The 22243-nt window shown below is 41.8% G+C and overlaps 1 protein-coding gene across 2 annotated transcripts in view; it reads left to right on the forward strand.

Annotated features, from left to right (window-relative positions):
- Nucleotides 1-7640: 7640 nt before the first annotated feature.
- The window catches only part of KIAA1210, a 43210-nt gene continuing 28607 nt past the window's right edge, over nt 7641-22243 (forward strand). Inside the window, exons 1-2 of one of the 2 annotated variants that reach the window (XM_080991092.1) lie at nt 7641-7925; nt 12980-13024. In XM_080991092.1, coding sequence (XP_080847218.1) covers nt 7891-7925; nt 12980-13024 — 80 coding nt within the window. In that variant the 5' untranslated portion in view covers nt 7641-7890. The remainder of the gene's footprint in view (nt 7926-12979; nt 13025-22243) is intronic. The other variant, XM_080991093.1, reaches the window with a different exon arrangement.

Consider the following 22243-nt stretch of genomic DNA (forward strand, 5'->3'; position numbering starts at 1 on the left):
TGGCTCCCAGTATGTTTCCGAGCACAATTCAAAGTGTTGGTCCTGGCCTTTAAAGCCCTAAATGGTCCTTGGCAAAGTATACCTGAAGGAGCGACTCCACCCCCATCGTTGAGCCCAGACACTGAGATCCAGTTCTGAAGGCCTTCTGGTGGTTCTCTCACTGTGAGAAGTGAAGCTACAGCCAACCAGGCAGAGGGCCTGCAGTGGCACCGATCAGATGTCAAGGAGATTAGTAACTATGCAGTCAAACCTTGGTTGTCGAATGTAATCTGTTCCGGAAGCCCGTTCTGCTTCCAAAACATTTGACAACCGAGGCCCGGCTTCCGATTGGTTGCAAGAGCTTCCTGAACTCAAGTGGAAACCGCATTGGAGATTTAGCGTCCAAAAAATGTTTGAAAACCAGAGCATTACATTGCAGATTTTCAGCGTTTGGGAGCCGAAATGTTTGAAAACGGGGCCATTCAGGAACTGAGGTTTGACTGTATAACCTTTAGAAGACATCTGAAGGCAGCCCTGTATAGGGAAGCTTTTTCAGGTTTAATGTTTTCTTCTGTTCGTATATATGTTGGAAGCTAGAGTGGCTGGGGCAACCTAGTCAGTAGGGTGTGGTACAATTATTATTATTATTATTATTATTATTATTATTATTATTATTATTTTAAAGAGGAGGACTATGTAGATGCTGTTTGCTTTGGGGAAAAGTGATACTGAGTCACAGAGTAGTGCTATCTGAGTGCCTATGTTCTCCCTCCATGCTCAAGCCATATATATTTGTAAATATATAGATATGGGTGGGTTGGGGACTACTCTTAAGCATCCAGTGCTTTTTCCTTCTAAGCAACCCCATTATCATTGCAATTTTTACTGCTAAGAAGAGGAGGCGGGGAGGTTGTGAATGAAACTGGATTGTGCCAAACCAACAGGCGCAATGGCAATTCAAAAACCCTTTGCTTGAAATTGTAGGAGGGGAGAGTGCTCTTACATTTAGGTACTCTCTGCTCGTCAGGTTCCCATGGGCATGTGAAAGCCACTGTAAGAACATGATGCTGAACTAGATGGGCCATTGGCCTGATCCAGTTGACACTTCTTATGGTCTTAACTGGGTGAATATTCAGCCTATGACAGCTGAGTTATATGTGGCATGAAAACGTTTGCTGTGCCTGTGTAATAGCCCTAGTTGTAGGAGAGGGCCTAGCTATGGAGTCTGTAAAAGCAGAATACGGAAAAATGAGAGATGTACTATTTGGGGCATGCTGTTATATTTGACAAGGAGCAATATGGATCTCATTAGAAAGATCTTTCATCTCCCACCCCACCTCGCTGCCCCATCGTCATTATGCAAAGCCTTCTAAAGCTTAGGAAAAAGTATAACAGCATTTCTCTCTGGCTTCAATTTCCCCAGCACTAGGCAATCCAATCAATAATTTTTTTGGTCATTGGTTTAGCAGGGAGAATGAATTGGTCCTGCTGCTAAATTTTAAACTCAGTTTTGTTTTGAGTTTCTCTCTGGGTTTCCCTTTCTTTTTGATGAGGTTTCCCATCTTAACCATTTTCTGCATTTATTGCAGTTGACAGCTTTTCCCATTCAAATGCCTGAAACGTTTTAGTTTGGAGCTCAAGTTCCAATCTGGCATACAGAATGTAATCCTTGGGAATTCAGTTCTGAGCGATATTAAATTGTACAATTTCAGTTTTGATCTCAGCCTCTCTTTTTCTGGGCTTACTCTGTTGGATCAAACTGGGGAAGGAATTTCTATCTCACTTCCTGAATTTATTTACTGTATCTATATACCGCCCTAGATCCAGAGATCTTTGGGCTGTTCACAGAAAAGATCATAATATATAAAATCAAAATAAAACCAATAACCCAAATAACACCCCCCCGAAGAGCCACATTTTAAAAGGGCATAGTATGTAAATCAGATCAACAAAGGTCTTAAAGAGGAACGTTTTTCCCTGGCACCGAAATGTGTATAATGAAGGCGCCAGGCAAACTTCCCTGGGGAGAGCATTCCATGGATGGGGAGCCACTGCAAAGAAGGCCCTGTTCTCATGTTGCCACCCTCCGGACCTCTCAAGGAGGAGGCACACGAAGGAGGACCTCAGAAGATGATCTCAGGGTGTGGGTAGTTTCAGATGGAAAGAGGCGGTCCTTGAGCTATTGTGGTCCTGAGCCATTTAAGATTTTATAGGTCAAAACCAGCACTTTGAATTGGGCCTGGAAACTAATTGGTAGCCAGTGTAGTCGGACCAGGATTTCCAAACTGTCCTCAGAGGCAGCTCCACGTATAACACATTGCAGTAATCTAACCTTGAGGTTATCACAGCATAGACAACAGTAGTTAGGCTGTCCCTGTCCAGATAGGGGCGTAGCTGGGCCACCAGCCAAAGCTGATGGAAGGTGCTCTGGGCCACTGAGGCCACAAGTGCCTCGAGCGACAGCAAAGGATCCAGGAGGACTCCCAAGCTGTGAACCTTCTCCTTCAGGGGAAGTATAACCCCATCAAGAACAGGAGATCTCCCAGCCATCTGGTCTAGGGAACCACCCACTAACAGTGTCCCAGTCTAATCTGGATTGAGCTTCAGCTTGTTGGCTCTCATCCAGTCCATTACTGAGGCAAGACCCTGGTCCAGCACTTCCACTGTCTCACCTGCAGATGTAAAGGAGAACTAGAGCGGAGTGTCATCAGCATACTGCTGACAACGTACTCCAAACCTCCGGATAACCCCACCCAGTGGTTTCATATAGATGTTAAACAATATGGGGGATAGGATTGAGCCCTGCGGAACCCCACATTGAAGGTTCCATGGAGCTGAATGCACTCCCCAAGTAACACTCTCTGGGGACGACCATCCAAGTAGGACTGGAACCACCGCAAAGCAGTTCCACCCACCCCTACTTCGGAGAGTCGCTTCAGAAGGATACCATGGTTGATGGTATTGAAAGCCGCTGAGAGGTCAAGAACAATTAACAGGGACAGGTTTCCCTTGTCTCTCTCTCGACAGAGGTAATCGTACAGGGCAACCAAAGCAGTTTCTGTGCCAAAACTGGGCCAAACCCTGTTCCAGGAAATCAGTTTCTTAAAAAAGTGCCTGGATCTGGTCTGCGACCGCTCACTCCAGAACCTTGTCCAGAAAAGGGGGATAAGTTAGTTAGGTTTTCTGAATCCAGGGAAGGTTTCTTAAGGCACGGTTTTACCACTGCCTCCTTCAGACTGGCAGGGACCACCCTCTCTCATAAAGAGGCACTGATCACCTCCCTGGCCCAGCCAACTGTTCCCTTCCTGCTGGTTTTCACGAGGTGAGTCCCCCCCCCCCCGTGGAAATAATGACACATGACACAATTATTAAGGTTAATGGGCTAAATAAGGCCACAACTTTTATTGGTTACAGGTGATGAGCGCTATTGGCTTAGGCATTGGTCCTAACCGACTATATCCGACTATAGCCCATCCGCTAGAAGTCCGGGAAGGGTTAACCACCAGTAGGGGGAGTCCTGCTGATGCACATCAACTAGGAACTCCCCCAGGGTCACCGCTAGGGGGGCATGCCTTAGGCCCTCACCTCCTTAGGCTTCGGACAGGGCCACGCCCCCCGGAATCCTTCACTGGACTACCCTTCAATATGTGGGGCAGGTGATGGCGTAACCTCCCCTCTTCCATCTACAGAGCAATACCAATGCCTAACCGCCAATACCAAGAAAGTTGTAATGATTTGCTATGAGGTAGGCAAAAACCAAGTGGCTGGTGCCAATTTGCCAAGTGGAAAAATTCCTACCAGGCCCCTCAACGGCGACCAACCAAGGTCCATAGCAAGGTCAAAGAACGAAAACCTTATAGGGCAGGAGGGTGGGAAAAGCAGGAACAGCTGGTAAGCGGCAAAGAGGGAGATCCTTGGCCATGTCCTGCTTTAAATAAGGCAGGCCACACCCCCAGAGCCAGCTGATTGGCTGGCCAGGAGGTGACACAGCCAGGAATCTCCCCAATTGTGCGGGAGTTGTGTTCCAGCCACCACGCACATGGTGGGGCCGTGAAGCCTGCAACTCCACCTCCTCCGAAGGGCAGAAGTGGCTTTATCAGCCAAGAAGGGCAGGGGTCTAGAGCGCAAGTGGTTGCCCTGACTGATCCAAGCACCTTGTCCACATCCTCAAGCCTTACCAGCTGACTAGACTATGCTCTGGACGCGCCATGAGATTCATCTGCTTTAACAGCAGAGTCAAGGTCTTGGGGGATGCAAGCAATTTTATCCTCAAAATGCTTTGCAAACAAGTCACAGTGAGTCACCGTACAACCTGGAAAAGCTCTGCCGGATGACATAATGAAGAGTTGTTAGGGGTTGTTAGATGCTGTTCACAAGTTCAGTATGCTCAACAGCCATTATGCTCCTTAAAGAAAAATTTCTTAGCCCCTAGCCATCAAAAGCACCTGAGCAAGCAGCTTCAGCAAACTGCAGATCAGTTGATGACTGCTGTTCATTAGCAATCAACCAAGTGGAACAAACAAACAAGATCATAATCTCTTCACGGAGGCAGACAACATCGCAGCATTTTCATTGCACCAGGGATGGGGAACATGTAGCTTTCCAGTTGCTAATGGGCTGCACCTTCCACCATCCCAGACCATTGACCATGCTGGCCAGAGCTGATGGGAGTTGCAGTCCAACAACTTCTTGAGGACCACAGGTTCCTTATTCCTAATTTACAGAACTATTTGTCACAGTGATACAAAAAAAAGCATAGCTGAGTTCATTGGTACTCGCTTCTGGCTGAAATAGAAACCTTCAGTCCTCTGCAAACTTGCATGGGAGTAAGGGCTGTTGAACATGGTGGGAGTTAAGGTCGTAGTGGATAGCTTGATAAAGACATCGACCTAGTATGCAGCAGCTGTGAAACAGGCAGGAAAGGAACTGAAAATAAAAGTGACCGTATCTTGATGCTGTTATACAATTCTATGGTGTAAATGCGTTTGGAATACTGTTGGAATACTGTTCTGGCCACCTCTCCTCCAAAAGGATATTGCAGAGTTGGGGGGAAACCCAGTACAGTGGTACCTCGGGTTAAGTACTTAATTCGTTCCGGAGGTCCGTACTTAACCTGAAACTGTTCTTAACCTGAAGCACCACTTTAGCTAATGGGGCCTCCTGCTGCTGCCACACTTTTCTGTTCTCATCCTGAAGCAAAGTTCTTAACCTGAAGCACTATTTCTGGGTTAGTGGAGTCTGTAACCTGAAGCGTATGTAACCTGAAGCGTATGTAACCCGAGATACCACTGTAAAGGGCAGACAAAATGATTGAAGTGGTGGAGCAATTCTCCTATGAGGAAAGGTTGCAGCATTTGAGATTTTTTTTTTATGTTTACGGAAAAGGTGAGTAGGTGCTGGCATGACGGAAACCAATAAAATTCTAAATAGCATGAAGAAGGTAAAGATAAGCCCCCCCTTATAATAACAATATAACTTTTTGACATCCAATGAAGCTAAATGCTCAGGACAGATAAATAGCAGGTATTTCTTCACACAGCACATAAACTGTGGAACTTGCTTCTGCAGGAGGCAGCAATAGTCCGTCCCCAATTGAGATGGCCATAAAAGAGGATTGGACAAATCCATGGAGGGTAAGGCTAGCAATAGCCCTGAGTGCTCACTGGAAGGAGCACCTGAAGCTGAGGCTCCAATACTTTGGCCACCTCATGAGAAGAGAAGACTCCCTGGAAAAGACCCTGATGTTGGGAAAGATGGAGAAGGGGATGACAGAGGATGGAATGGTGGGACAGTGTTCTCGAAGCTACTAGCATGAGTTTGACCAAACTGCGGGAGGCAGTGGAAGACAGGAGGGCCTGGCGTGCTCTGGTCCATGGGGTCACGAAGAGTCAGACACAACTAAACGACTAAACAACAACTACAAAGGCTAGCAATAACTATTAGCCACAAGAGCTGTGCCTTGCCTTCATAGTTGGAGGCAGTAGTGCTTCTGAATACCAGTGGCAGGAAGCCACAGGAGCGTAGCTGTCAACGTTTCCCTTTTTCAAAGGGAAATTCCCTTATTCCGAACAGGATTCCTAGCAAGAAAAGGGAAAAGTTGACAGCTATCCACAGGAGGGGAGAGGTCTCTTGGGCTTGAATCCTGCTTGCAATTGCCAGTTCCCCACAGGCATCTGGTTGGCCACTGTGAGAACAAGACCCTGGACTAGAAGGGCCTGATCCACAGGCTCTAACTTCTGAGTAAACATGCATTGGATTGTGCTGCCAAGCATGGAAGAGTAGCCATATCAGTGCTTTCCTCACTGGTTGTTTTTAATCAACATTTACCAACCCAGTTCCCTCAGACGTTCTGTATTATTTACTCTCATCAGCTCCAGCTAGTGCAGCTGTGCTTGTTGGGGCTGATGCAGAGTGGTTGTTACCCAAAACACCTGGAGGGAAAATAGTTTGCTGAAGATTGGTTTTAATGACTTCATTTTCAGTGTTTTTTATTTTATTTATTGGTATAGAGGTTTTTGTCAATTTGGTGGTACAGTTGTACCTTGGTTTTCAAATAACTTAGTTCTTGAACGTTTTGGCTCCCGAATGCTGCAAACCCAGAAGTGACTGTTCTGGTTTGCAAACTATTTTTGGAAGCTGAACATCTGATGGGGCTTCCATGGCTTCCGATTGGCTGCAGGAGCTTCCTGCAGCCAATCAGAAGCCACACTTTGATTTCCGAACGTTCTGGAAGTTGAACGGACTTCTGGTGCATATTTTGTTCGACTACCAAGGTCTGACTCGATATAAATCTTGTCAAGTAAAATATAACGGGGATCTCATTTAAAAAAATAAAAAGTAGCTGGAAGGAATAAGCTACACTGTTGCATTGCTGAGAGAAATTACTTTCCTCAACAACTGGCTGTGCAGCATGCTAGAAAGGATGTTCCTTGCTGTATAATTTAGACTCCTAATGGCTAGAGGAAATAACTTCTCCATTGCTGCTATTAACCTGTTGACACTGTTTTCTTCTCTGCTTCTTTTGGGTGCCCCAACATTTCACAACAGCCTATTTTCTGAAATAGCACTCCAACCATCGCCCCTCCAGATGTTGCAGCTCCCATCATCATAGGTGTCAACGCTTCCCCTTTTTAAAGGGAAATTCCCTTATTCTGAATAGGATTCCTCGCAAGAAAAGGGAAAAGTTGACAGCTATGCCCATTATCCTGATCATTGGTTCTGCTGGCTAATGCTGATGGGACTTGCAGTCCAGAAGCATGGGGGGGGGGCGGTGCCACAGGCTCCCCATTTTTGCCATATAGAAAGCTGCCTTGCACTGAGTCAGGGCTGTTGGTCCATTTAGCTAAGGATTTGCACTGGCAGGCAGTGGTTCTCCAGGGATGCAGCCAGGAGCCTTTTCTGCCCCTTCCTGGAGCTGCTTGGGATAGAATTTGGGACCCTCTGCGAACAAACGCTCCTTTTTCTTAACAGGATTGCAGCTTGCTAGTTTGCCCCATCCTTTTTCGTACGGCGTGTTTCAAGTGTGTGTTCTTCTTTAATAGTCGGCAGAGTCCCTTATTAGCCATGGGCGGGGTGGGGGGGAGAGAAAGAGGCGGAGAGACAAACAGATGGTATTTAGGGCTCGAGATGCTGTGGTTTTGTAGAGTTTGAGAGAGACAGAGACAGGAAAGGGGAGAGTTAACAATTCTTACCCATGTATGGAACAAGCACAACCTTCTTTGAATCCTGTTAAGCAGAGCCCGTGGGCCTCAGATCAGGAACTTTATCTGGCTAGTAATCTATAGGCACGCTAGCTTTCGAGTTGGTGTGAGGGAAAGCCGGATGCTAAGTGCTTAGTTCTGATAGAAGGAAGCATCGTTATATGCACGTGAGGAGTTATTAAATATACCCTCACACTGTGTATGAGATACCATGGCGGCGTTCTACAGCTGTCTGAACTTTAAAAGGTAAGTGACTTTAATTATTCTTCGCTTCCCACCTCCTTCTCCCATATATCTTTTGCAGCGTGGAGACTTTTGCAAACACTTCTTTTTCTTCCTTTAATCATTGTATGATATTGTATGCAAGAACAGGGACCGCTTATCAATTGTTTTAGGTTGTAAGCCTGCAGGCAGAATCTGTTGGTTTTGTTTTGTTTTTTTTAAATGCTCTGTGTAAATGTCCAGGTCTTAGGTGTTTAAGAAAGACCATTCTTTTTTCACATGCAAAGGATGAAGCACCAAATGAATTACCTGGCTTTCCTGAAAGTGCAACTTTTGATATAGAAATGGATAATGATAATTAAGGTTGCAAATGTACCTTGGGGTAGTGTGAGATAGTGAGAGATGCTTCTGCATAAATATGAACTGAATCACTGCAATCCTATTAAGTTACCTGGAAGTAAGCCTCATTGAATAGAAGTGAACTTACTTCTGAGTAGACGCTTTTAACAATGCAAAGTGGGATTTCCAGTATGAAAGTGTATGTGCTTTTATTGTTTCTACAGTGTTTTTTAAATGTGCATTATTAGCTAGAGAAGATACTTTCAGGTGTGCAAAGTTGTTTGTGAAGTTGAAAGCAGGAAAATATGTCAGTGTGTCAAGTTCTTGGAAACTAGTTGGATTTAAAACACTAAATGGAATTGAAGATGAGAGTGTTCCACTTGCAGAAAAAAATGAAGGTTTTTTTAAAATTTAAAAATGAGTGTGATATTATAAAGCAACATCTTTGCAGTTTTAAAATAAATAGGTTTTTATTTGTTTTGATTAATTGCTCTGTGGCTGGAATCCATGCAGCAAATTGCAAAAGGGAAGAAGAATGGAACAAAGCAGGGTTATGTCTGTGTTCTTCTTCTTCTTTTTTATTAAGTTATGGTCCATTAATTTTAATATGTACTTGTCAATCACTGAAATTAGTCATTTAAAAATGTGTACTACTTCCAGTGTAGTATCAGAAGAGGTGTACCAGCTTCTGGGAATTGCAAGTTTGGAGAGTGCTGTTGCATCCATGTCTGGCCTGAGGATTTCCCATGGACATCTATGAGAATAGGATACATGGAGTTTTGGTGTGACCCAGCAGGAGTCGCTTTATGTTCTACAGAAAGCAGCTTTGCCAGTCCTATACATGGTGCATTGCTGAGCAGAGGGCCTGCAAAGTGCCTTTTGCTGTGGTGCCCAAGTGTCCAACTCCAGTTGGCTGTTGGGTACATGGGAAGCACTGTGGAAGGGAGTTTGATGGACAGGTGGTTGGCCTGCACAGCTGTGAGAGGTTAGCAAACCTTCACTCCTTTCAAACTATGGGTTATGAAGCTGGCTTTTTTCAGCAAACCATAGTTAAGGTTAGTTGCGCCATTGGGGTGGCAGAGACCCCCAAAAAATTTCAAGGAGGGGCCCGGGCCCCCTCAAAATTCCCTGGCGGTCATGTGCACATGCCACAGGGTGTCACACGTGCAAGCTGTGGGGTGTGCACACAACACATCAGCAAACCCTGTGGCGCATGCAAGTGACTTGCCCCACAGTGTGTGCATGTGGTGCGAGCATGCCGTGGGACACACTTATGTCATGTGCGCATGCCCCTCAGTGTGCACACACAATGTGCTGACGTCACATGGCCCCAGCCACCTCAATCACAGGGGCAAGGCAGTGTGCATGCTTAAGGTGAACTACAGTTTGTCAAGTCTGTATGCAACACTAAATTGCAGCTGATCAGAAATGGTAATGAAAGCTTCTGATGTCTTCCTTTTCAGGTGTGCTAAAGGAGGATAATGAAAGAAGGGGACATGCAAGGCTCACCTAGACACCTTCTGGTCACTCCAAACCAGTGGTGGCAAACCTATGGCATGTGTGCCAGAGAGGGCACTCAGAGCCCTCTCTGTGGGCACACGCACTGTTGCCCCAGGGCAGTAGCTTCCCAGCCGGGGGTGGGGGAGGAGGAGAGGAGGGCTCTTGCGTGCTGTCCAAAGCCTGCGCCACCAGGGCCTGGCAAGTGAGCGAGGGGCTGAGCAGGCATTGACTTTTAATGCGCCAGGGCCTCCCACCTGTCTGTTTTTCCTACTTGGGAGTAGAGATGGGAAGGCCTGGAAGAAAAAAAACAACCAGGAAAATTGGGGGGAGGAGAGAAACCAGGGTTTTGTGCCTGGTCTCTCCCCCCCCCCCCCAATTTTCCTGGTTTCTTTCCAGGTCTTCCAGCACCCCCACTTTGGAGCTGCCTGCCGATTGACACCAGGCAGGTGCTCTCACTGTACCTTTTCTGGCAACTGCTCAAAACATTTTGGTTAGGGCCAGCCTACCTGGACACGTAGAAGCTGCATGCGATTTACGGTACTTCCTTTTAACCACTGCTGACTTTAATCATCTTTTGAATACTCTTAAATACCTGCTTTTAACTGTTTTATCAATCATTTTAATATTCTGTTGTATATTTCTGTAAACTGTTTAGAAAGCTCTCTTACCATCATGCGATGTATAATATATAATAACAAATTCAATTAAAAACACACACACACACTCTCACTCCTTTTCCATTCAAACAGAGTTTGAGCCTTAGTGCAACATACTATTCAGTAACTGGATGTTGGTTACTTCTGGGCCTGGCATGCAGAAAATTTGCCTTATGCTTTGCCCCGGCTGTCCTCAAGTAGAGATGGAAAGGCCTGGGGGGGGGGGGAATTGGTAAAATTGGGGGGGGGGGACAGGTATCCATCCCACCCCACCCACGTTTTCCCCCAAAGCAGTTTTTTAAAACTCCATGAGAAAAATACGAAAGAGGAAGAGCAAGAAGAAATGGAAAATGATAGCATTACAGTGGTACCTCGGGTTACATATGCTTCAGGTTACAAACTCTGCAAACCCAGAAATAGTACCTCGGGTTAAGAACTTTGCTTCAGGATGAGAACAGAAATCGTGCTCCGGCAGCGCGGCAGCAGCAGGAGGCCCCATTAGCTAAAGTGGTGCTTCAGGTTAAGAACAGTTTCAGGTTAAGAACGGACCTCCGGAACAAATTAAGTATTTAACCCGAGGTACCACTGTAGTTCAGAAAATGAGATAGAATGAACCGTGTGTATATGTTGTGTCTTCTGGTTTTGTTTTTTTAAAAAGCACTGCTCAAAGGGTAGACTTTCTATGGAGCTTAAATATTGAGGCGGACCTTAACTTTATGTGCTGTTGGTGCTAAGGGGCAAATCTGATTATTTTTTATGTTTATGGTTTCTTGCTTTTTTTGTTGCTTTTGAGGGAAAGGAGGTGGCTACCCGTTTTATTGCAAGCATAATACTTTTAGCTACACTCTGTTTCACGCAATTTGTAAAACTACTCCACCCTGAACGTTTTTTTCAATTTTTCCAATTTTTCCATTTCCCCCCGGGGAAAAACAGGGCAAAAACCATTTTCCCCCCTCATGGCTTCAAAATTTCCATAAATTTTACATCTTTACTTGGGAGTAAGCCACCCTGAGTTCAGCAGAGCTTAACTCCCAAGTCAGTAAGCATATAAAGACGGCAACCTAAGACGGGTCTGCTGGGTTTACAAGTTCGCTGTGCTTTCCTGCGGAAGCCAACAGAGAAATCCATTCCGTGGAGGCTGCGATCAAACGACAGCCAAAGAAATGGCAAAATATAATAATAATATATATTATTTATACCCCGCACATCTGTCTGGGTTTATTTTTTTAAAAAATATTTATTTGTATGTGCGCACGCAGATAATCATTACTATCTCATATTAAAAATTGGGAGATGGTGGTTCTTAGTACAGCCCTCCAGTGTACAATAGTGGCCAAAATTGTGGAACCTTCTGGAAAAAATGTATTTCTGAGGTTTGATGGTTCATAACACCACTTTGTTTTGGAGTAATACCAGTGCTTTTTTTTTCTGTGGGGACGCAGGGGGATGCATACTCCCAAACATTTTGTGAATTTAATGGGCGAAGAAATTCACTGTATTTATTTCCCCCAATTTGAACTGTATTTATTTTCCCCCGGTGGCAATTTTCTTGAGTCAAAATGACAGTACCCCTAAACATTTTTATTTTTTTTTAGAAAAAAAGCACTGAATTATACTATAAAATTATATATCAATGGAAAGATAATTTAATGAAGAATGTAATACAATAACTTTTAGGAAGCATTTTTTATTACAGCAGCAGTCATAAAGAAGAAACGTGAAACGCACAGAAAAAATGAGAGACACAGGTTAAATTGCCGTGTTGGCACTTTGCGATAAGTGGGTTTTGGGTCGCAGTTTGGGCACTTGGTCTCTAAAAGGTTCGCCATCACTGCTCTAAACCATGGCAATAAATATGGTTGATTATGGCATCTGAATGCAGCCCATCTCTTGGTTGTGACCTGGGAAACCTAGTTGTAATTAGGAATGGGTGAATCTGCCAGTTTCAGTTTCCCATACTTTATCATTTTCCCCATATTAAATTCAGTTTGTCGCATTTCCACTTCAGTAGTCCTCATGAAAATTTGTCAGCGTTTTCACGAGCATTGCTTTTAATATATACGTTTTTGTATGCAGTTTTCCCTAATGTAACACATCTTTGCAAAGCAATTTCCCCTAACATAAATGCATTTGTGTGTGCGTTATCATTAATATATGCTTTTGTATGCACACTTTCCCTAATATACACATTATTGCACAAATTGGGTTTTTGTTTGTTTGTTGTTTGTTGGAAAACTACATCACAAAATTCAGAGAAATGAAAATTTTAAAGGATAGTTGTGTTGTAAATAACTATACAACTTTTGGAAGACCCCTGAAGACAGCCCTGTACAGGGAGGTTTTTTATGTTTGATGTTTTATTGGGCTTTTATATTTGTTGGAAGCTGCCCAGAGTGGCCGGGGCAAGCCAGTCAGATGGGTGGGGTACAAATAAGAAAATTATTTTAATAATAATAATAATAATAATAATAATAATAATAATAATAATAAATTTTGGTTTGCGTATTGTTTTGGTAAGTGTGAATCTGATTCACATTAAATTGCAATCCAAACTGAATATCTGCGCCCCTCCCGCATCCCTAGGTGTGGTCGCTGGTCTGTGAGATCTCAATCAGAATGCCGAAATAGGTAAGATGAAACTTTTAATTTGACCACTCTGGTGTTGTAGTGTGTGTGTGTGCATGGACACACACTCTCTCACACTCGTTAGGGTTGTATTGTACTCATTTCACAGAACATCTTCCTTCTGCATGGCAAGGGGTGCTGTATAACTCTGAACTTTGCCTATGCCAGCAAAAAACTCTGCTGTACTTATTTCTTTCTCTCTCTCTTTTCTTTCCCCATATCGTCTGCCTTTCTGGAGCTCAGAGTGCAAATTAAATCCGTGTTGTTTGCAAAAGTAGTGTAATTTTGATTGTCAAGGTTTGCTGTGTCTTAGAGAAGTAGGTTATCAATGACTGCTAACCTCGAGGAGTATGTTCTGCCTCCAGTGGCAGAGACTAGAGTACAGTACCAAGTTCTGAAAACCATGGTGAGGGGAGAGTTCTATTGCACTCACGTCCTGCTTGTGTGCTTTCCATAGACTTCTTGCTGACCACTGTTAAAATAGGATATTTGGCAAGTTGGTTCTAGAACCACAGATTCTTTTTTTGGGGGGGGGGGGGTTTCTTCCGCCCAAAAACGATCTTTCTTGAAACTTAACTTATATACATAATAACCAAAATTCCCAATGATTCCCTCGCATAAAATATAATATCTAAATTACAACAGCTGCATAATTATGCACTTAATTATAAAATGCAGCACTCACCCTCTACTTCCCTCCACAGCAATTCAACTTCTTTATATTTCTTTCTACCTTTCCCCCCTTGCATTCTGTAATAAATTATTTTTGTTAAATTCCGATTTTTCGTTTTCTTTATTGGTTTTGTTATTGCTTACATTTTTTATTCTAAGCCTATTAGCATGTCATTTTTAGAACAATATTTTGACAATATTTTGAACAATCGCTATTTAGCACCATTTACATTACAAAACAATAGGAAATTGTTATCGAAAATTTACACTCTGTTATTGGACTATGATTTGATGGATGAAGAGGTAAAAGAAACAAGGGTCAAATGGGCACAAGATATCGACCACGCTTTATATTTAGAACAGTGGGAGAAACTCTGGCGTGAGGATATTCGCTTTACCGCCTGCTATATGATAAGGAAAATTTTGTTAAAATGTTTTACAGGTGGTATTTAACACCAGTTAAACTCGCCAAAATTTATAAATTAAAATTCAACCTTTGTTGGAAATGTAACAAAGAACCTGGACTAATAATTCATATGTGTTGGGGTTGCAAGGAAATAAAGAAGTTTTGGGGAATAATCCAGGAGGAACTTAAGAAAATGCTAAAAAAAACCTTGATAAAAAATCACGAAGCTTATCTGTTAGGGTTGGTTGGCAAAGACATAGTACATATGAAAAAAATTTTTTTTTTTTAATATGCAAGAACAGCTGCCAGGGTAGTGATTACCACTAAATGGAAATCCCAGGACACGCCAACAAAGGAAGAGTGGATTTGTAAATTGAGTATAGAGAATGGGCAAAATTAACTTCAATTATAAGATATCAATCAAATCAAAAGTTAAGAATGGAGTGGAAGTATTTCGAAGATTTTATGTCAAAATATAGAACCACAGCTTCTTATTATATTCTAGCATGTCAGAAGCTACACAAAATATTTGGCATACAAACCTTTGGGCAGACTTGAGATTGGACACCCCTAAAAATGTGCCGTAAATTATATTTAGTTCTCCTCTCCTGTGCCTCAATCCTTTCCCCCTTATCTCAAACCGGCAGCACCGTCCTATTGCTAGTGCAAAGTGAGAACATAAGAAGACCTTCATAGACCGCAGTATGGTCAGGGAAATCCAGTCACATAATTTTTGTTGCATCAGTTATCAAATATGGAGGTGATCATTATTATATTGGAGTTTATGGATTGGGAACCTCAAGGCTAGATTGCTGCAATGCACTGTATATGTAGGGCTGCCCTTGGGCCTCATTCGGGAGGTCCAGCTGGTGCACAATGTGGTGATCAGACTATTGATACTTACTTTATTTATTTCTTTACACCATTTCTAGAACACACTCTCTCTGTGCAATGTGCAGAAAACTTTAGGCAAGAACAGACCACTTAAGCGACAAATATTACACAAATACAGAGTTAATTTATAAGAATATTACATTAATACGGTACAAAACATAAACAGATATCCTGCAGCAGAAGGAAGGAAGGAGGGAGAGAAGGCAGCTGGCTGGAAGAGGCAGCGTGGGGAGAGGCAATGGAACTCAAATATATGCTTTATTAACAATAGTGCAGTAACTCCCCCTTACATCTCAGACCAGCCAGTACAGAGAAATTATCTTAGTGCTCTAGATAGTATACCCTGTGGGTGTGAGCTTAATCTGTTTTCCGTCTGTTTTGATGCCATGTGCACAACTGCATGCAAGGCTTAACATCTGCACATTTACTCGTTCTAGAAGACAACACTTTATGCTTGGTAATTGTTTCAAAACATTTCAGTAAAGTTTGTAATAATAATAATAATAAAAATAATAAGAAGAAGAACTGGTTAACATCAGGCCACCTATCTACCTTGTAAAAAGCAGCTGCCCGTGAGAGGCTTTTGTTGGTGGGAGTTTATTTTCTTTTTCTTTTTCATGTTCAAAGACATTTATTGAAACTTAACATATATACATAATAACCAAAATTCCTAATGATTCCCTCATATAAAATATAATATCTAAATTACAACAGCTACTTAATTATACAGTTAATTATAAAAGCCACCACTCACCCTCTATTTCCCTCCACAGCAATTCGACTTCTTTATATTTCTTTCTACCTTTTTTCTTTGCATTCTATAATAAATTATTTTTGTTAAATTCTGATTTTTCCTTCTTTCTTTATTGGTTTTGTTATTGCTTTTTTTTTTATTCTAAGCCTATTAGCATGTCATTTTTAGAACAATATTTTGACATATAATCTTCAAAATACTTCTACTCCATTCTTAACTTTTGATTTGATTGGTATCTTATAACTGAAGTTAATTTTTGCCAATTCTATATACGGTACTCACTTAATTTGCAAATCTACTCTTCTTTTGTTATTGTGTCCTGAGATTTCAATTTAGTGGCAATCACTACCCTGGCAGCTGTTCTTGCATATAAAAAAATCGTGTTTTTTTTTCATATGTGGTATTTCTTTGCCCACCAACCTTAACAGATAAGCTTCAGGATTTTTTAGCAAGGTTTTTTTTTTAGCATTTTCTTTTTTTTTTTAATGATATTTATTAAAGTTTCACAAAAAAAAGAATCACATTAATAAAAAAAGAAGAATTTAAGAATAAAAAGAAAAATACACAATGCAAAATGCAAAAAGAAAAAAGAAAAAACAGTTAAAAACAATTCCGTCTTTTCATCACTTCTTTTACATTTACTTGTTTCCCGGACCTCCTCATACCTTCCTCTTTTGTACTCCAATTCAGTTTGTTAGTCCAGCAATTTCTTTCCCTCCTTTTTAATCCCAATCCTTAATCTTAATATATTATAACATTAAATTTTTACCTATTAAAAACCAATTTTTCCATTCTTTTAACCTTTTTAATCCTAATCCTTAATCTTGATATATTTATAACTTTAAAGCCTGTACAGCTAGAAGCCACTTAACTTCAATCCAACATCACTCTAACATTCATTAATTTTGCAATATTTCTGTAAATAATCTTTGAATTTCTTCCAATCTTCTTCCACCGACTCTTCTCCCTGGTCATGGATTCTGCCAGTCATTTCCGCCAATTCCATGTAGTCCATCATTTTCATCTGCCATTCCTCCAGTGTGGGTAGCTCTTGTGTCTTCCAATACTTTGCGATGAGTATTCTTGCTGCTGTTGTAGCATACATAAAGAAAGTTCTTTCCTTTTTTAACACCGATTGGCCGACTATGCCCAGGAGAAAGGCCTCTGGTTTCTTCAAGAAGGTATATTTAAATACCTTTTTTAATTCATTATATATCATCTCCCAGAAAGCCTTAATCTTTGGGCACGTCCACCAAAGGTGAAAAAATGTACCTTCAGTTTCTTTACATTTCCAACATTTATTATCAGGCAAATGGTAGATTTTTGCAAGCTTAACTGGGGTTATGTACCACCTGTATATCATTTTCATAATATTCTCTCTTAGGGCATTACATGCCGTAAACTTCATACCTGTGGTCCATAACTGTTCCCAGTCAGCAAACATAATGTTATGTCCAACATCTTGTGCCCATTTAATCATAGCAGATTTCACCGTTTCATCCTGAGTATTCCATTTCAGCAGCAAGTTATACATTCTTGACAAATTCTTAGTTTTGGGTTCTAACAGTTCTATTTCTAATTTTGATTTTTCCACCTGGAAGCCAATTTTCTTATCCAAATTGTATGCCTCCATTATCTGATAATAATGAAGCCAGTCTCGCACTTTGTTTTTTAGTTTTTCAAAACTCTGCAATTTCAATCTGTCTCCATCTTGTTCCAAAATTTCCCAATATTTTGGCCATTTGCCCTCCATATTGAGCTTTTTCAAGGCTTTCGCTTCCATTGGCGACAGCCACCTTGGAGTTTTGTTTTCCAATAAATCCTTGTATCTTATCCAAACATTAAACAGTGCTTTCCTGACAATATGGTTTTTAAATGCTTTATGTGCTTTGACCTTGTCATACCACAGATATGCATGCCATCCAAATACGTTGTTAAGACCTTCTAAATCCAAAATGTCAGTGTTTTCAAGAAGCAGCCATTCTTTCAACCAGCAGAAAGCTGCTGATTCATAGTAAAGTTTAAGGTCTGGCAGGGCAAATCCACCTCTATCCTTTGCATCTGTTAATATTTTAAATTTTATTCTGGGCTTCTTGCCCTGCCAGACAAATCTAGAAATATCTCTCTGCCACCTTTTGAAACAGTCCATTTTGTCCACAATTTGCAATGTTTGAAACAAAAACAACATTCTAGGCAATACATTCATTTTTACGGCAGCAATACGATCCAGCAGTGAAAGCTTCAAGTTTGACCAAATTTCTAAGTCTTTTTTCACTTCAGCCCAACATCTTTCATAGTTATCTTTAAATAAGTTCCCATTTTTTGCTGTCAAGTTAATCCCCAAATATTTAACTTTCTTAACCACTATTAAACCTGTCTCATTCTGAAACCTCTCTCTCTATTGGTGTTAGATTTTTCTCTAAAACCTTAGTTTTTACCTTATTCAATTTAAATCCAGCAACTTGACCAAATTCTTGAATCAATTCTAAAACCCTTTTGGTACTAGATTCTGGCTCCTGTAACGTCAATACTAAGTCATCTGCAAATGCTCTCAATTTGTACTGTTTGGCTCCAACCTGTATACCTTTAACCAACTGATCCCTTCTAATCATGTTCAGCAAAACCTCCAGGACCGAAATAAAAAGCAATTGGGAGATTGGGCAACCTTGTCGTGTCCCTTTTTCAATCTTAAATTCTTCCGTCACCACATTATTTACAATTAATTTAGCTTTTTGTTCTGAATAAATTGCACTTATACCGTTTTCAAAACCTTGGCCTACCCCCATACCCTGTAGGTTCTTCTTCATAAAACTCCAAGAAATATTGTCAAAGGCTTTCTCCGCGTCCACAAATATCAAAACTGCTTTAGTGTTTATATTCACTTCTAGTTTCTCCAAAATGTCAATTATGTTTCTCATGTTAACAGACAAATGTCTACCCGGGAGAAAGCCCGCTTGGTCTTTATGAATCTCTTCCAACAACACTTTTTTCAATCTCTTAGCCAAAATGTCTGCAAAAATTTTGTAATCCACATTAAGTAATGATATGGGGCGGTAGTTCTTAAGCTGCGTCTTTTCAGTCTCTGTTTTCGGTACAAGTGTAATATAAGCTTCTTTCCACGACTCTGGTGCCTATTTCCCCTCCATTATTTCATTACAGACCTCTTTCAAAGGTTGTACCAGCCATTCTTTCAAGGATCTGTAATATCTAGAAGTCAGTCCATCCGGTCCTGGAGATTTACCCAATTGCATATTTTGAATGGCACCTTCTATCTCCTGTTCAGTTATTTTGTAGTTCAACATTAATTTATTTTCTTGAGAGATTGTTTGTAATCCATTTGTTTTCAAAAATCTATCTACATCAGTTTCTTTCAATGGCCCTTGTGTATATAGTTGTTTAAAGTACCTCTGGAAACAATTTCTAATCTCAGCTGGGTTCTGTATATTCCTTCCTTCCACTTCTAAATTTGTAACTGTATTTAATTTTTGTGTTTTTTTTCATTTGCCAAGCCAACAGTTTCCCGCATTTATTAGCCGACTCGAATGTCTTTTGTCTCATTTGTTTAATTTTCCATTCTATCTCCTGATTCGTCATTTTCATGTATTGCACTTGATATAACTTTAGTTCTCTCAGAATCTCTTGGGACTTTAGTTTTGTTCTCAATCTTTTTTCACTTTCCTTTATTTTCTCCAATATTTTGTCCTTCTTCTCATTTTGAATTCTCTTCTTTAATGCATTCTGTTGTATCAAGAACCCTCTCATAACCACTTTACTTGCGTCCCAGATTACTCTTTTTTCCACATTGGTGCTCATATTTATCTCAAAGTAGTCTCTCAAGGTTTTTTGGGCCTTCTTAAGCACTTCTTCATCTCTAAATAAGGTGTCATTCATCCTCCATCTAAATGAGCCAGTTGGTGTTAGTTTCATTTCCATCTTGACAGCATTATGGTCGGAGCAAGTTTTCGGGCAGATTTCCACCTTTCTTGTCTAGAGGTGCCATTCCTCTAGTTACCCATATTTGGTCAATTCTTGTCCATGTCATTTTGGCTTCAGAAAAGAAGGTTCCCTCTTTAGCCATGGGGTTCCTTGTTCTCCAAATATCAGCTAAGTCCAAGTTGTCTGTCATCTCAAAAAAGGTTTTCGGTAGTCTACCATCCTTGGTGACTACCTGTCTTTGTGCCTTGTCCATATGTGTAGATACCACTCCATTCATATCTCCCATTTTTTAGCATTTTCTTAAGTTCCTCATGTATTATTCCCCAAAACTTCTTTATTTCCTTGAAACCCCAAAACATACGAATTATCGTTCCAGGTTCTTTGTTACATTTCCAAAAAAGGTTGGAGTTTATTTTCAATAGGGTCGGGATAGCATGGGGATGAGGGACCAACTCCCTTCTCTTGCGGGGGCCCAATTAGTGCCATTGCCTTCCGTTAAGAGTTTGGGTGTAATCCTTGATGCCTCCCTTTCCATGGAGGCGTAGGTTACAGCAACAGCCAAGGCGACATTTTTCCACCTTCGCCACATCAAGCAGTTGGTCCCTTACCTTTCCCACCCCGCCCTGGCCACAGTGATCCATGCGACGGTCATCTCCAGGCTTGACTACTGTAATTTGCTCTACGCGGGGCTGCCCTTGAAGCTGTCCCAGAAACTCCAGCGGGTGCAGAATGCTGCAGTGAGGCTCCTCATGGGGTCTCTGCCATGGGAGCATATTCACCCAGTGCTTTTCCACCTGCACCGGCTCCCGGTGGAGTATAGGGTCAGATTTAAGGTTTAAAGCCCTTCACGGCCTAGGACCCTCGTACCTACGGGACCGCCTCTCCCGGCATGCCCCGGAGAGCCTCAAGGTCCATAAATAGCAACACCCTAGAGGTCCCGGGCTCAAAGGAAGTTAGATTAGCTTCAACCAGAGCCAGGGCCTTTTCAGCACTTGCTCCGGCCTGGTGGAGACCAGGGCCCTGCAGGATCTGATTTCTTTCCGCAGGGCCTGTAAGACAGAGTTGTTCTGCCTGGCCTTTGGCTTGGAGCCAATTTGATTCCCTCCCTCTTTCTTTTTTCTTTTCCTTTCTCCTCCTGCCATGAGGCTACATTTTAATATTTTAATGTTTCAATATTTTAATTGTTGTATTTTAATCTTGTTTTTAAGTTGTATTCATTCAACTTGTTTTTATTATTGCTTGTTAGCTGTCCTGAGCCCGGCCTTGGCTGGAGAGGGCGGGGTATAAATAAAAATTATTATTATTATTATTATTATTATTATTATTAATAGGGCTAGACCCTACTGAGCCCACAGACCGTTAGTTTGATTAGCTGCAGCTGTTCAGGACTCTCCCCAAATCAGCCCACCTGAAAAGGAGTTGCCTCTTTGGGCCACCCACTTTATTGTTTCATTGGGCATGGTTTCGTGTGTGGCGTCCCTTTCTCTGGAAGGTTTATGTTTTCCTCTAGACCAGGGTTTCCCAAACTTAGGTCTCCTGCTGTTTTTGTACTACAGTTCTCATCATCCATGGCTACTGGACCTGCTAGCTAGGACTGATGGGAGTTGTAGTCCCAAAACAGCTGGAGACCCATATTTGGGAAACACAGCTGTAGGTCATTTCTTGGGTGAGAGGCTGGATGTGGTCTGGACTAGTGGAAGTGGTTTCATATTCCTGGAGTGCACAGAACAGTGGCCCTTCCCAGGTGTGAGGCAGAAGGGAATGTGGAGTTTTTTTGTCCCAGGTGAGAGCTGGAGTGTGAGTCACATCCATTTCTTATTTTTGTAAATTTCTCCTTGTGGATGTTCCCCTGACACAGTCCTCTGCTGCTTGTCTGGGTTCCTAAGGTAGGTCATGGACGTTGTGTGTCTGGGTCAGGGGGGTGGATGGGAGCTGGACTGCCAACCTTGTGGTGACAGGTAGGTGGGCATTCTCTGTGGTGGCCCCTAAGTTGTGGAACTTCCTCCACATCTGACACCTTCATTATACAGCTTCTGCAGGATGCTGAAGACAAATCTCTGTATCCTAGCTTTTGATACTTGAGGTGTACATTCTTAGGACCCACCTTATTTTTATGATTGTATGTTGTTTTAAGCTACTTTTTTGAATGATGTGTTTTAATTTTGTAACCTGTCCTGGGACTTTGGGTGCGAAAGGTGGATAATAAATAAATAAGTATAATCCCAGTTCAATCACTGAGATCAATGGCAAGAGTGTTGTTGGTCATTCCCCAAGCTGGTGAGGCTCATTTGACAAGAACAAGAAACTGATCCTTTAGTGTCATGGGCCCATTATTGTCAAATCTCTCTGCCAATAGAGATTCATTGGGCGCCTTCTGTGCCAGATTTCAAACGCCGCTGAAAACTTTTCTATTCAGTCAGGCTTATGCTGGCAATTAAGAATAGGTCTCTCTGTAACAGCTGATATCTGGTTCTAACTTTTTAATACAGTTTTAATTCTATGGCACTGTATTTTATTTTATTTTTAAAAAATCAGTAGTGATATCAAAACATTTAAAGTA

The sequence above is a fragment of the Podarcis pityusensis genome (genome assembly GCF_964106645.2).
Source record: "Podarcis pityusensis genome assembly, chromosome: Z".
In the NCBI taxonomy this organism is placed as follows: domain Eukaryota; kingdom Metazoa; phylum Chordata; class Lepidosauria; order Squamata; family Lacertidae; genus Podarcis; species Podarcis pityusensis.